Here is a 12500-nt window from a genome sequence, read left to right as displayed (position 1 = left end):
AATACATAAAAAAGGTCAAAATATAATATAATACATATTTAAAAAACTAGTAAAATGACAAAAGCATGTAACATGAAAATGATGAAAATGAAACCTAAAAATACAAGTTAATACTAAATACTAAAATACAAAAAAAAAAAAAGTAAATAAATAAATAATTATATAATTGTTGCACTGACAGATTTTTTCACTTGTTTTTGACTTGATTGTGATTTAAACAAAAGAATCAGGTACATTCAAATAATTATTTATTTATTAAAAAATAATTATTAAATCTAAATTATTATTTAATTCTTAATGTGTCTTCATTATAATCAGCAATGTAAATAAAAGCAAGTAAATTTGTCTTGTTATATGGATGTATTGATGTAATAAATTAAATAAATTTAAATAATTAATGAATAATTATTATTATTATTTTACCATTGCTCCCCAGTGCTTTCATCATGACCTCCATCTGTGCGAACTCGTAGCTGTAGTCCTGTTCGGACGAGGCCTGGCTCGCCGTCTCCACGTCGGCTTCGGCCAAGCTTTGGCGAGGAGAGTCACGCTCCGGCTCCTTCGGTCGCTCGCGCCGCTTGCGCTTCGGCAGATTGATTCTGAGGACGACATTCGCTCGGATGAGTCTGAGCTCCAGACGAGACGCTGCGCATGTCAACCTGCTGCTCACCTGAAGAAGTGGTTGTTTCCCCACAGGATGCGGTCGCCGTGCCACAGCTGAACCCTGGAGTACACCATCGTCCCGTTCACACACGTCCTGCGAGCGTCAAACAGCACAACATCTTACACCAATCAGACACAAGACTTCATGGGCAGTGTTGGGAAGGTTACTTTGAAAATATAATAGGTTGACAAGTGACAGTAATGTAACGGATTACATTTGATTACTTTTCAAAATTCAAATTTGATGCAAAAAAAAAAAAATAAGTGGGTGTTTTTGTTCAACAGTCCAATAAAGCGCACGCATCCAAAATGAAATGTGCCTCACACAGCTCCAAGGGTTAAAAAAATTTGTTTGCAAGAAAAATATCCGTATTTTAAACGTAATAAACACTTTTCTTTTGCTAGATAGAAAATGGATATCCATATTAATATGGATGGATGCACTTTACTGGACTACTTTTGGACTGTTGAATAAAAACAGTCACACTCACACACACACTCACTCACACACACACACACACTCACACTCACACGCACACACGCACACACTCACACACTCACTCACTCACTCACTCTCTCACACACTCACACACACACACACACACACACACACACACACACACACACACACCACTCACACACACACTCACAACAACACTCACACACACATGTACTCACTCACACACACACACACACACACACACACACACACACACACACACATACACACACCCACTCACTCACCACTCACTCACTCACACACACACACACTCACTCACGTCACTCACTCACTCCTCACATACACACACACACACTCACACACACGCACACACTCACACACACTTACTCACACGCACACACACACACTCACTCGCACACACACACACTCACTCACACACACTCACACACACACACTCACACACACTCACACACACACACACTCTCACACACACACTCACTCACACATACACACCACACACACACACACACACACACACACACACACACACTCACACCACACACACTCACACTCTATACATCAACCACAGAGTACACACACACACACACACACACACACACACACACTCACTCACTCACTTAGACTGACACACACACTCACACTCTCTCTCTCTCACACACACTCTCTCACACACACACTCACCACACCAACACACACACCACACACACACACACACACACACACTCACTCTCACACTCATTCTCACACACACACACACTCTCTCACCACACACACACACTCTCACACACACACACTCTCTCACCACACACAAACACACACACTCATTCACTCACTCACCACACTGTTGTGCTGTTGTGAGCATGGTTGTTATGTTTTTTTATACTTTTTTTGTGTTATCATCCTGTGATATTATTTAAAGTTATGAACTAGTGTGGATGTTTTTTGATTTGGTTTGGATTGGATTCGTCTGAAAGAAGAAAGTCATATGCACGCCTTGAGGGTGAGTAAAACATGGGATAATTTTCACTTTTGGGTGAACTAACCCTTTGAGGTTAGAGCACCCTCACTTTTTTAGGTAGCACTCTGCGTGATCTGATTTTGGTGGTAAATCTATGTGTGTGTTACCTGGCGTTGTCGGCCGGCGTGAGCGTGACGTCTCCGTCAGACGTGACGTCCAGCACACAGTGTTCAGACTGGATCCCGATGCCGAACAGCTGGATGTCCTGAGACGTGTCGGCTCCCACACGCGTGTGATCCTGAACCAGAGCAAACATCTCAGAGGAGGCACTGAAGAGTTTTCCTGCACGTGGGCTGAGTTACACAAACACTGCTGCCGTTCCCGTCACATTAGCATGCTAATGACGACCACAGGCGGCACACAAAGGCCTGTTGTTAGTGCTGTTTATACAGGTTTCTATCAGAGCAAACACAGCTCATACGACGGCGCTGGCGGATATACTTGGACCTAGATGTGCTTGGACCTAGCGGCTTTTGAGTCAGAAAGAATAGACTGGATCGGATGAATCAGGCTGAATTTGTCAGATGGTTTAAAAACTCACTGAACCTGAAAACAACCTTTAAGCTAGATTTTCAATTTCTGCAACTTTCAGATATGAATCTTCCGTAATGCAATTTCAGTTTGTTTGCAAATACATTTTGATTGTAGCCGTGCATGGCGTGGAGTATGGAGTAACACCAATTTAATAATTCAAACATAAAAATGGAAGTAAATAAATTACTTTTTAAATGGACAAATTAATAGGTATATATTTAAAGAAAGAAAAAAGCAGTTTATTTAATGTTTTAAAATGTAGCTATATAAAACTACAACTACAAAAATGAGAAAAAAGAAAAATAAATAATTTTATTATAATAAATAACTAACATAAAGATTAAAATAAAACAAATATTTATAAATTTATAATATATTATATATATATATATAATGTATACTATACACATATTATAAAATAAATAACAAATATATAAATAATTATTATATTTTTATTTTATAATGTATAATAATATTTAAATAAATAAATATAAATATATTGTACATAATTATTTATTAGACAATAGACAAAAAAAAAACTATTCTTAAATAGTAAAAATTAAAAAAATTTCATTAATCACTTACCCCTGAAAAGTATGGAAAGTATGAATGTCAGAATGTGATTCAACCATAACGTTATGAAGTGACGAGAATACTTTTTGTACACGAAGAAAACAAAAATAACGACTTTATTCAACAGTTCGTCTCCTCTGTGTCTCTCCAAATCAGTTCAATCAATCCAAAGCATAAATACATGTAAAAAACGTACCTTTGTGGCGCGGCTGGTACAGAAGAGCGTACACCATCTGTGTACTACTCAGATTTGTCAAAATGGTGCTACGCTGATGGCAGATGGAGTATTCTGACGATGCTTTTCATACTTTCCTGGACCTTGACACTGTTATTTATTTGGCAGTCTATGGGACAGTCACAAGGCTCCCGGTTTTCATCCAAAATATCTTAAATTGTGTTCCAAAGACGAACAAAGCTTTTTTATGGGTTTGGAACGACATGGGGGTAAGTGATTAATGACAAAATTTTCATTTTGGGGTGGAGTATCCCTTTAAGTGTCCCTTGAGATGCATTAAAAAACAAAAAAAGCATCAGCGATCCTTGCATCCCTCATGCAGCCGTCCACTGGGAATGAATGAGTAACAGTCTCAGTGTGTGATCACGGTACCTTCAGATAGTAAACCAGCAGCTCATTGAGAGCCGGGTCAGCGTTCAGGTTGACCAGGAAGCACTTGTCCTCTCCGACCTTGATCCCTGATGACTCCAGAGAGATTCCCATGCTCTCCAGCTGCTTCTGACGCTCCTGCAGAGACCATTCACAGTCAGTCATGAGCGTGCGTGTGTGTGTGTGTGTGTGTGTGTGTGTGTGTGTGTGTGTGTGTGTCACCTGTGCAATCTCCTCAGTCTTTCTGAGTTTCTCCTCCCAGGTGACGGTCATCTCCTGAATGAGTTTCTCAGACTCCTGGAGTTTCTCCTGCAGCTCAGGAGACTTCAGAGACTGACCGACACAACATAACAAACATTATCATTATCAAAAGATAGTGGAGAATGTAGGAGAAATTTCTATCATAAATGCAGATATAATCTGTACAAAATAACAACAACAAAAAATGAATAGAATTTAAATTTTTGTGTGTTGTAAAATTTTATGCATATTAATGCAGGGGTTTTCAAGAGAATCGTAGGGAGTCAATGGAAAAGTTTGGAAAAAGAGAGCAAAAAATTTTAAACTGAATAAATAATTAATAACATGTAACAAAAATTTTACATGTAAAAAAAGAGATTAAAAAAACAAACATTTTATTTTATTTAAAAAAAATAAATGTGTTATTAAAATAAATAACAAAAATTATAACGCATTTAAAAATTACATTTAAATAAAAATGTAACTAACTAATGTACAGTACAGTGTTTTATTTTACAGAAAGTTTTTATTTTAAAAATATTTATTTATTTTAATTTGAACATTTTCAATGATTTAATTTAAGTATAGTAAATTATTGTTCTTGATTGTGTTTATTTTTAAATGATTTCTTTATTTTAAATAGACTTTAATGATTTAATTAATTTGAATTGTTCTTATTTTATTTATGGTTAACTAAAACTAAACTAAATTAAAAATAAGATTACAACAAATAAAGAATAAAAATTAGATTTAAAATAATAAAAAAAGACATTTAAATAAATAAATAATGCAGCTACAGTAGCAGTACAGTACTGTAGTGAGTAGAAAAACATGCAATATAAACTATATATTTTCTAAGTAATATTTTACACTATTATAATTTTTCACAATATGAATAGGCCTTTCTACATGAAAATATTCAGATTAGGACGGGGGTCGCTTGCATGAGGATGATCATATCTGGGGATTGAAAATATATAGATTAGGGTTTGGGTAACTCTTTGTGTTATTGTAGAATTTTGTTATGTTAATTTATCTTGTTCAGATAATCTCCCATAATTCCCTGCTCACCTCAGCCTGCGAGAGCTGCACCTTCAGCTTCTCCACTTCCTCCCGCAGCTCTCTGATGATGCGGGCGTTGGGATCCTCGTTCACCACGGCGTGGTTGACGATTCTCTTGGCTCGGTCGGCGTAGCGCAGCGTTGACAGCGTCTCCTCGTAGTTATCAGCGGCAGGGCTGATGGTGGCGATCATGGCCGTCTTACTGTTGCCTCCCAGATTGTCCTGCAGAAGCAGAGGAAAAGAGTTTGATTCCCCTAGACATTTAAACAGTGTTCGATGAGCTCTGATGATCATCCTCACCTTCAGCAGCCACGTCAGCACTGAGTCTCTGTACGGCACAAACTTGCTCTTGCCTTTTCCTGCAGACTGATCAGCGAGAGCAGAAATCACACAGCCCAGCGTCGTCAGAGACCTGGAGACATGCAAAAAACACCACCATCAGACACCACCATACAAACAACATCAAACACCAAAGAAGCTAGCGATGCGCCGATCCGATATTCTTATCGTAGGGCCCTATGAAATCCATTTTATTTTTTCCTAAATTCCGTTTTTTCCATTTTAATTTTACTGGATTCTGTTTTTTTTCTGTTTTAATTTTTCTTGACTCCTTTTTAATAGTTAAACTAAAGTTTATTAATCAAAAAAGCATGTCTTATTAATTAAAACCATGAAATGTATTCATTTTTACATCAATTTAATAAAAGTTTAACAACAATTACATGCAATGTTTTATTTTTTCTCACCATATTTTTTATTGTTACCAGATTCAGATGTCTAATTATTTGAATGCATAAAACAACTTAATTTTTTTTTATATATATATATACACAGTATCAAAAGTTTGGATACATTACTATATTAATGTTTTGAAAGAAGTTTTTCTGCTCATTAGCCTGTAAAGTGCCTTACAGAAATTTATTTATTGTGAAATTTATTCCCAACTCAGAAATTCTGTTTTGTGTATTTAATTATTTTATTTCTGTGATGCAAATGAAGTTTTTAGGATCATTATCACATGAAACTTTAGATTTCATTTATATGATGATTCATTATCAAAATTAAGCAAGTTCTTCTGCTGCTTAATATTTTTTCAGCCAAATAAAGGGGATTTGATATTAAAAAAAAAAACAAAAATGGAAAAAGAAGCTCTGTTTGTAAAATTAATATTTTGTAAAAAAATGTTTGTTTCATGGCAGTATTTTAGTAGTCAGTAGATTCTTAGTCTTTTGTTTTTTTTTAAAGAAAATAGACTTCAAATCAGCAAGGACTGTGTTAAATTGATAAAAAGGGATAGTAAAATATATATAGCCCTATATATCGGAATTTGGCAAATATTTACCATTTTAAAAGTGAAGAAAATGTTGTGTGATTAGGGTTAAAAAAAGGTTTGCTAGCCTATTTAGTCTAGTAGATTCTTGTGCGTATTCTTCTGAAAAATAGACTTCATGTTGTGATGTGTTTACGTCATTTAGAAGACAAAGCGCTAAATCACCGCACATCAGGTGTGCTTCAAATTCATATGACTTTAATGCGAGAACATGCAGGATTGTTTTATAAAGACTTTTAGCGGCGAGGTAACAGATATTAGTCCCATATGCAATTGATTTAAGTGCAATGACCTGGCTTTGATTATCATTTTTTGACAATTTCTCTGGTTTAATAAAACGTGAATTCTGTTTTTTTACTGTATTCCACATACTGTCCAGTTTCGCATTTCGGAAATCTAGAGGCCCTAATATCGGTTATAAGCACCGTGACTGCCATTTCCTTTGAACGGGTATCGGTTAGAGAGGGCCGGCTGCAGTCGTCTTACTGTGTTGATTTTGCGTAAATACTGCCTGCAAGCTACATTGTCTCTCTCAGAGCGTGTGATTGTGTAGATGTTGAGGTAGTGGTATTGATGCACGTGGGGCGATAGCTGGCGTATTTTCCTCTGGTTTAATAAAACGACTTACTACTAACATACTGTTAGTTTTTCGAATAGAAACACGTTCACTGCCGGCCAGATCAACCAGACTGATCTTACTCACTTTCTCACCAGAATTCTGCTTTCACAGTCACACACACAAACATAAAAGAAAATATTACAGTCAGCATGACCAGATCATGACCAGAGTCACGGGTGCAGGTTTGATACTGGCATTGATGGGGACATACCAGCAGACAACAGACATTTAATTGTCAAAATTATTGCTAGGGACAATTTAGTAGAGGCTTATATTGATAGGGACATGTCATAGCATTCCTACTATATTCTATGCCCTTGACCAAGTCCAAAATGAACACTTGTCATGCATAATCCATGAATAAAACTTGAACATCCATGTATATATTTAAAAAAAAAAAATTAATTATATAAAATATCTGTATATATCATATAAATTATATTTGAATATATATATATACATGTAAATATTTTGACAAATATAGATGCATGTGTTTTTATATATACATAACAAATTTACAGTTCACACACATATATTATGTAAACAAAAACTCATGATTAATCATTTGACAGCACTCTCTCTCTCTATATATATATATATTTATATTAATTGATTTTACAATAAAATGTAATGTTAAAAAAATTAAACGTAAAGTATAAAACTAAAAAGAAAACATTCATACATTTTTAAAAATTAAATAATATTTAATAATTAAATTTAAATTAATTTAAAGCCATTAAAATAAGAAATGAAGTAAATCCAGAAATTATAAATAAAATTATTCTTGATGTTTTTGTGATGAAAGTGAAACACATATTGACTAATATTTGTGTAAGACTCACTGACTTATGCTGCATGTCACAAATAAACAAAGCATTTCAATAATTCTACAGTCATTAGAGACGAAATATATACTGAAATGAAAACCAGTGGAAGTCTGGCAGCACTGACCCCAGACTGCAGGTCATACAGCGTCTGGGTGACGATGACGCTGAAGACGGCGTGCGATCGGCTGCTCTCCTCGTTCATGTTAGTGGCGGCTACTGTGCGTGATTTATTCCCCTCCGACATCAGAGACTCGATGTCCTGCAGGGGGCGCAGATGAGAGAGAACACGCAACTAAATCACAACAACGTTATAGTTCACTGTAAGTCAAGACTGAGCCAATCTGGACAGCAAACAACAGCAAATTTCTAATTGCATGTTTATTTTTTATTTAAAAGTTTTGCTGTTTGAACTACAAAGATCTTTACAGATTGTTCTGCTTATCTGAACAAGGCCTATATGATAATCTGAGACAAAAGCATTCTATAGAATTCTGGGAGAAACATCTGAAACAAAGTTGATACTTCAGTGAAACTTTATAAACGGAGTTGAGGAGAGTCATGTTCACCTCGAAGTTCATCACAGCCAGCTGAGACAAACCGTCCACATACGGACCCAGGACTTTATGCTCTCTGACCTTCAGAGACTGTCTGCTCCTGTACGGACGGAAGAGAGAGAAGACGTGTGAGAAAACAGTCTCATTAGGATGTTATTCATGTTCCCTGGATTCACAATCGTCCTCTTGTTTGGGCCTCAGCAGCATCAGACACAAACCCAACTTCAGAAAAAGAAAAAAAAAGAAAGAAAAAAACCTATTTACTCATTTAATGATACCTATTAATATGTTAAATAAATACAGCACAAAAACAAAGTAATAATTAAACAAAGTCAAACATAAAAAAATAAATAAAAATAAAAATTAGAAATGAAATTGCATAAATTAGAATTGAAAATGCATAAAATGTAACTTTAAAAAAACTAAATAGCAAAATTAAAGCCATAAAAATAGGTCAAGATATAATTTACTAATTAAAAATTAATATTTTATTTTATTATTTTAAAATTTTATATAATTTGTTAATTTATTTTTTTTTATTTTTTTTTTTTTGTTTTTTTTATTATAGTACAAAAGCAGAAAATGAAGATTTTTCTTTAACAAAAAAAAAAGCAGAAAATGAAGATTTTTTTTTAACATTTAAAAAAGCACGATCAAAATATAGAATTAAGAAATGTTTTAAAAAAATTAAATTGTTAATATAATTAATTTTTTAAAAGATATAAAATAGGAATTTAAATTATTTATGTATAAATGTTAATAAATTAGATGATATAAAAAAGACAAATATAACTGAAAATGCAAGATATAAACTAAGAATTGTTACTTTTTTCTCATTATTTTGTGGTTATTTTTTGGTTATATGTTTTAAATAAGTTTTTTGTTTAAGTTGCAGGATATAAACTAAGTCATTGTGGCTTTTTATGTCAAAATTCTGACAATCTGACAAAATCTGACTGTGATATATAAGCAATTCTGAGTTTATGTGACAAACAACTGCAAGAAAAAAAAGAAGTGTGCATATGAAGTGCACTGAGTTTGTGAATCCGCTCACCCTTTGGGATCCAGCAGGTCTCGGACTTTCTCATTGTAGATCTCCATGTAGGAGACCTCCACCTTGAAGGACTGGCTCTCGTTCTGGTCTCTGGAGACCCTCTCGAACAGCGAGCAGCAGAGTCTGGGGATCAGGCCTGGCTGCTCTCCGTTGCCCATCATGGAGAAGGATTTCCCCGAGCCTGTCAGACAAACACAAGACATTTAACACAGGTGATGTATCTCAGCCAGCAGACCGCCTGAGAAACAAGGGACGGAAGGCAGAGGAAACAGAAAATGTGCTACATCTGCGGAGGAAAGACTCTGATTGAAAACACAGACGCTTCCTGTTCATGTACGGAGAAATATATCAGATTCATATTTGTATATTTCATATTTGTTGACTGGAGCACAAAACCAGTCATAAGGGTCAATATTCTGAATACATCATCTGAAAGCTGAATAAATAATCTCTCCATTGATGTATGGTTTGTTAGGAGGACAATATTTGTCTGAGATACAACTATTTGAAAATCTGGAATCTGAGGGTGCAGAAAAATCTAAATATTGAGAAAATCGCCTTTAAAAAAATAATTGAATGTAAATAATTAATAAAATAATAATTTAAAGATACATAAAAATTATGAAACAGGAAAACAATGCTTATTAATTATTAATGTTTTTTAATTATTTTCATTTTAATTATTAAGTAATAAAAAATAAGATTAGTTTTTTTAATGTTTAGATTAAAATCAGACAACATACATTTTTTCTTTGAATACAAATAATTAATAAAAAATAAATATGCGTTTATACTGTTTCACATCTTTGATGTATCTTATTTTTTCTTTTATTTTTAAATTGTTTTATGCAAAAAAAAAAATCCAATCAAAGAAATTTCAAGTTTAATTTGAATATTTTACGATAACTAAAATGAGAACAAAGATAAAATGTAATTATCTTCATATACAAATAAATAAATAAATAAATACAATAAATACACTTTATGTTTCAGATCTTTAATGTACGTTTATCTGTTATTTTTAAAAAAAAAACTAAATACAATTTATCTTTTTTTTCCAACTCTTAGTTTAAACATTTGAGACAAGAATCAATAAAAAACAGGTTTAATACAAATAAATATTAAATAAAAATAAAAATGTACACGTTTTTCCTATGTTTCAGGTCTTTAATATTTATTTTATTTTTAAAGAAAAATTAAAATACAATTTATCTTTTTCAACTCTTAGTCTTAACATTTAAGACAAAAAAACATAAAATCAGGTTGAATCTGGTTTTATGATTTTACGATAACTTTTTTTACTTGTCTAGGAAGATTTATCATTGAGAACAATGACAAAAAAACATCTGGACAAATCTAACCAATGAGAATTTGAGGGGACGAATGTGCATTAATTGTCATAAAAAAGACAAAAAATTGTAATGTTTGGATTTCTTTATTTTCTTGCGGTGAAACGTGATCTGGATGTGTTTTGGTGAGATTCATGTCTATTGTAAATCCAGGTTAAAGAGAAGAAATTTCTGCTGTGTTTTTCTGGTGTGAACTCGATATGTTAGTGTGCTTGTTAACGTCTCGCAGGCCTATTTAGAGAAATTACCGGCGCTCTTATGACAAAGAATGAGCATCTACTGATGTCTTTCAGTCAAACGGATGTAACAGTCACAAAAGAGCACACTATAACTGCACCTGTCTGTCCGTAGGCAAAGATGCAGGCGTTGTATCCTTGAAAGGCGTTTTCCAGTATTCCCTCCCCGAGGCACTTGAAGACGACCTCCTGACCTGCAGGACAAACACATGCAATCATCACAAACACAGCTTTAGCACGCAGAACATCGTGCACACGCATAAAGCTCGTCACAGCGCACCGGCAGAAGTAATGATTATGAATGTCAGGGAAAACGAATTATTAACATTTCAATCATTTGATACACTAGTGCTTTCTTTGTTTTCGGTTTAAGTCAAGACATGAAGTCGGCGACTCTGACTCGTCGTCTCTGCAGCAGTGTCGACCTGTATGTGATGTTTCATACAGATTACATAATCTGAGATTGGTTCATTTGAAAGTAGACATTTCGCTCTCTATAGATATTTTTTTTCATATCTGTAAGTCGAGTATACACAGAGTTTCACGCTCAAGTTCACGGAGACCGAGACGGCAGAAAGCGCATCCTTTGAAAGCGTTTGCTTTCATTATTTTACAAAAGCACAATGTTTCGTTGTTATTGTGTGTGCACACAAATAAATGTAGAGTCTTTACAGATTCGAAAGATGTATTACTTTTTATATGTTTTGATTTAATTATTTTGGTTATTTTAAGAGCAAGTGAGTGACTGTTAGGGGGCAGCTCTACTCATTTCCTTGGATTTTAGTAATGTACTTAACATTTTTTTTCTCCAGTTATCAGGATTATTAAAGTAACTAAAAAAAAAAATAATAAAAAAAACATTTTCATTAATTGAAATAAAATAAACATATTATTAAATACAGCAGTCAACATTTGAAGTGGAACAAAAAAGTTCATGAAGGTTAAGTTGATGAAAGGTTTTGATCCACTTCAAATGTTCACTAGTGTGTTATTAATATTAAAATATTAATATAAATTAAATATATTTTTTTTTTTTTTTGTTTAGTTGAGTTGCCAAGGTAAAATAAAATATTTACTTTTTTTGTTCAGATAGTTGCCAAGGCAACAATTAAAATAAAATAATAAAAAAACATATAGACATAACAAATAACTAAAAAATGACAAAAAAGCATAAATAGAACAAGAATAATAATGAAAGGAACATTAAACAGAAATATATAAAAAATAATAACACAATAACAAAAATATAGAAGTTTTGGAAAAATCTAAATGAAAAAACTAATTCTAGTTTTTGTTTAAATTTCATTTAATATTTATTACACATTTTTTTAAATAATATATTTGAAAAAAAAAAAA

At 33.5% G+C, this 12500-nt stretch overlaps 2 protein-coding genes across 2 annotated transcripts in view; both read right to left on the bottom strand.

Moving 5' to 3' along the window:
* Positions 1 to 11420, bottom strand: part of LOC109058825 (kinesin-like protein KIF13A) — a 14377-nt gene extending 2957 nt beyond the window's left edge. Inside the window, exons 1-12 of the mRNA XM_042741861.1 lie at positions 11246 to 11420; positions 9560 to 9740; positions 8518 to 8605; positions 8076 to 8210; positions 7145 to 7223; positions 5476 to 5612; positions 5185 to 5397; positions 4096 to 4206; positions 3877 to 4011; positions 2270 to 2400; positions 671 to 757; positions 424 to 599 (exon numbers count right to left, since the gene is read on the bottom strand). Of these exons, the coding sequence (XP_042597795.1) occupies positions 424 to 599; positions 671 to 757; positions 2270 to 2400; positions 3877 to 4011; positions 4096 to 4206; positions 5185 to 5397; positions 5476 to 5612; positions 7145 to 7223; positions 8076 to 8210; positions 8518 to 8605; positions 9560 to 9740; positions 11246 to 11405 (1633 nt within the window). The 5' untranslated portion in view covers positions 11406 to 11420. The remainder of the gene's footprint in view (positions 1 to 423; positions 600 to 670; positions 758 to 2269; positions 2401 to 3876; positions 4012 to 4095; positions 4207 to 5184; positions 5398 to 5475; positions 5613 to 7144; positions 7224 to 8075; positions 8211 to 8517; positions 8606 to 9559; positions 9741 to 11245) is intronic.
* LOC109051680 (fatty acid-binding protein 10-A, liver basic) overlaps positions 1 to 12500 on the bottom strand; it is a 677383-nt gene that overhangs the window by 660833 nt on the left and 4050 nt on the right. The gene's annotated exons all lie outside the window — the stretch shown is intronic.

The sequence above is a fragment of the Cyprinus carpio genome, chromosome B16 (assembly GCF_018340385.1).
Source record: "Cyprinus carpio isolate SPL01 chromosome B16, ASM1834038v1, whole genome shotgun sequence".
NCBI classification, from domain to species: Eukaryota; Metazoa; Chordata; class Actinopteri; order Cypriniformes; family Cyprinidae; genus Cyprinus; species Cyprinus carpio.
Note: the sequence above shows the minus strand (reverse complement) of the source record. Positions and strands in the feature narration are given on the sequence as shown.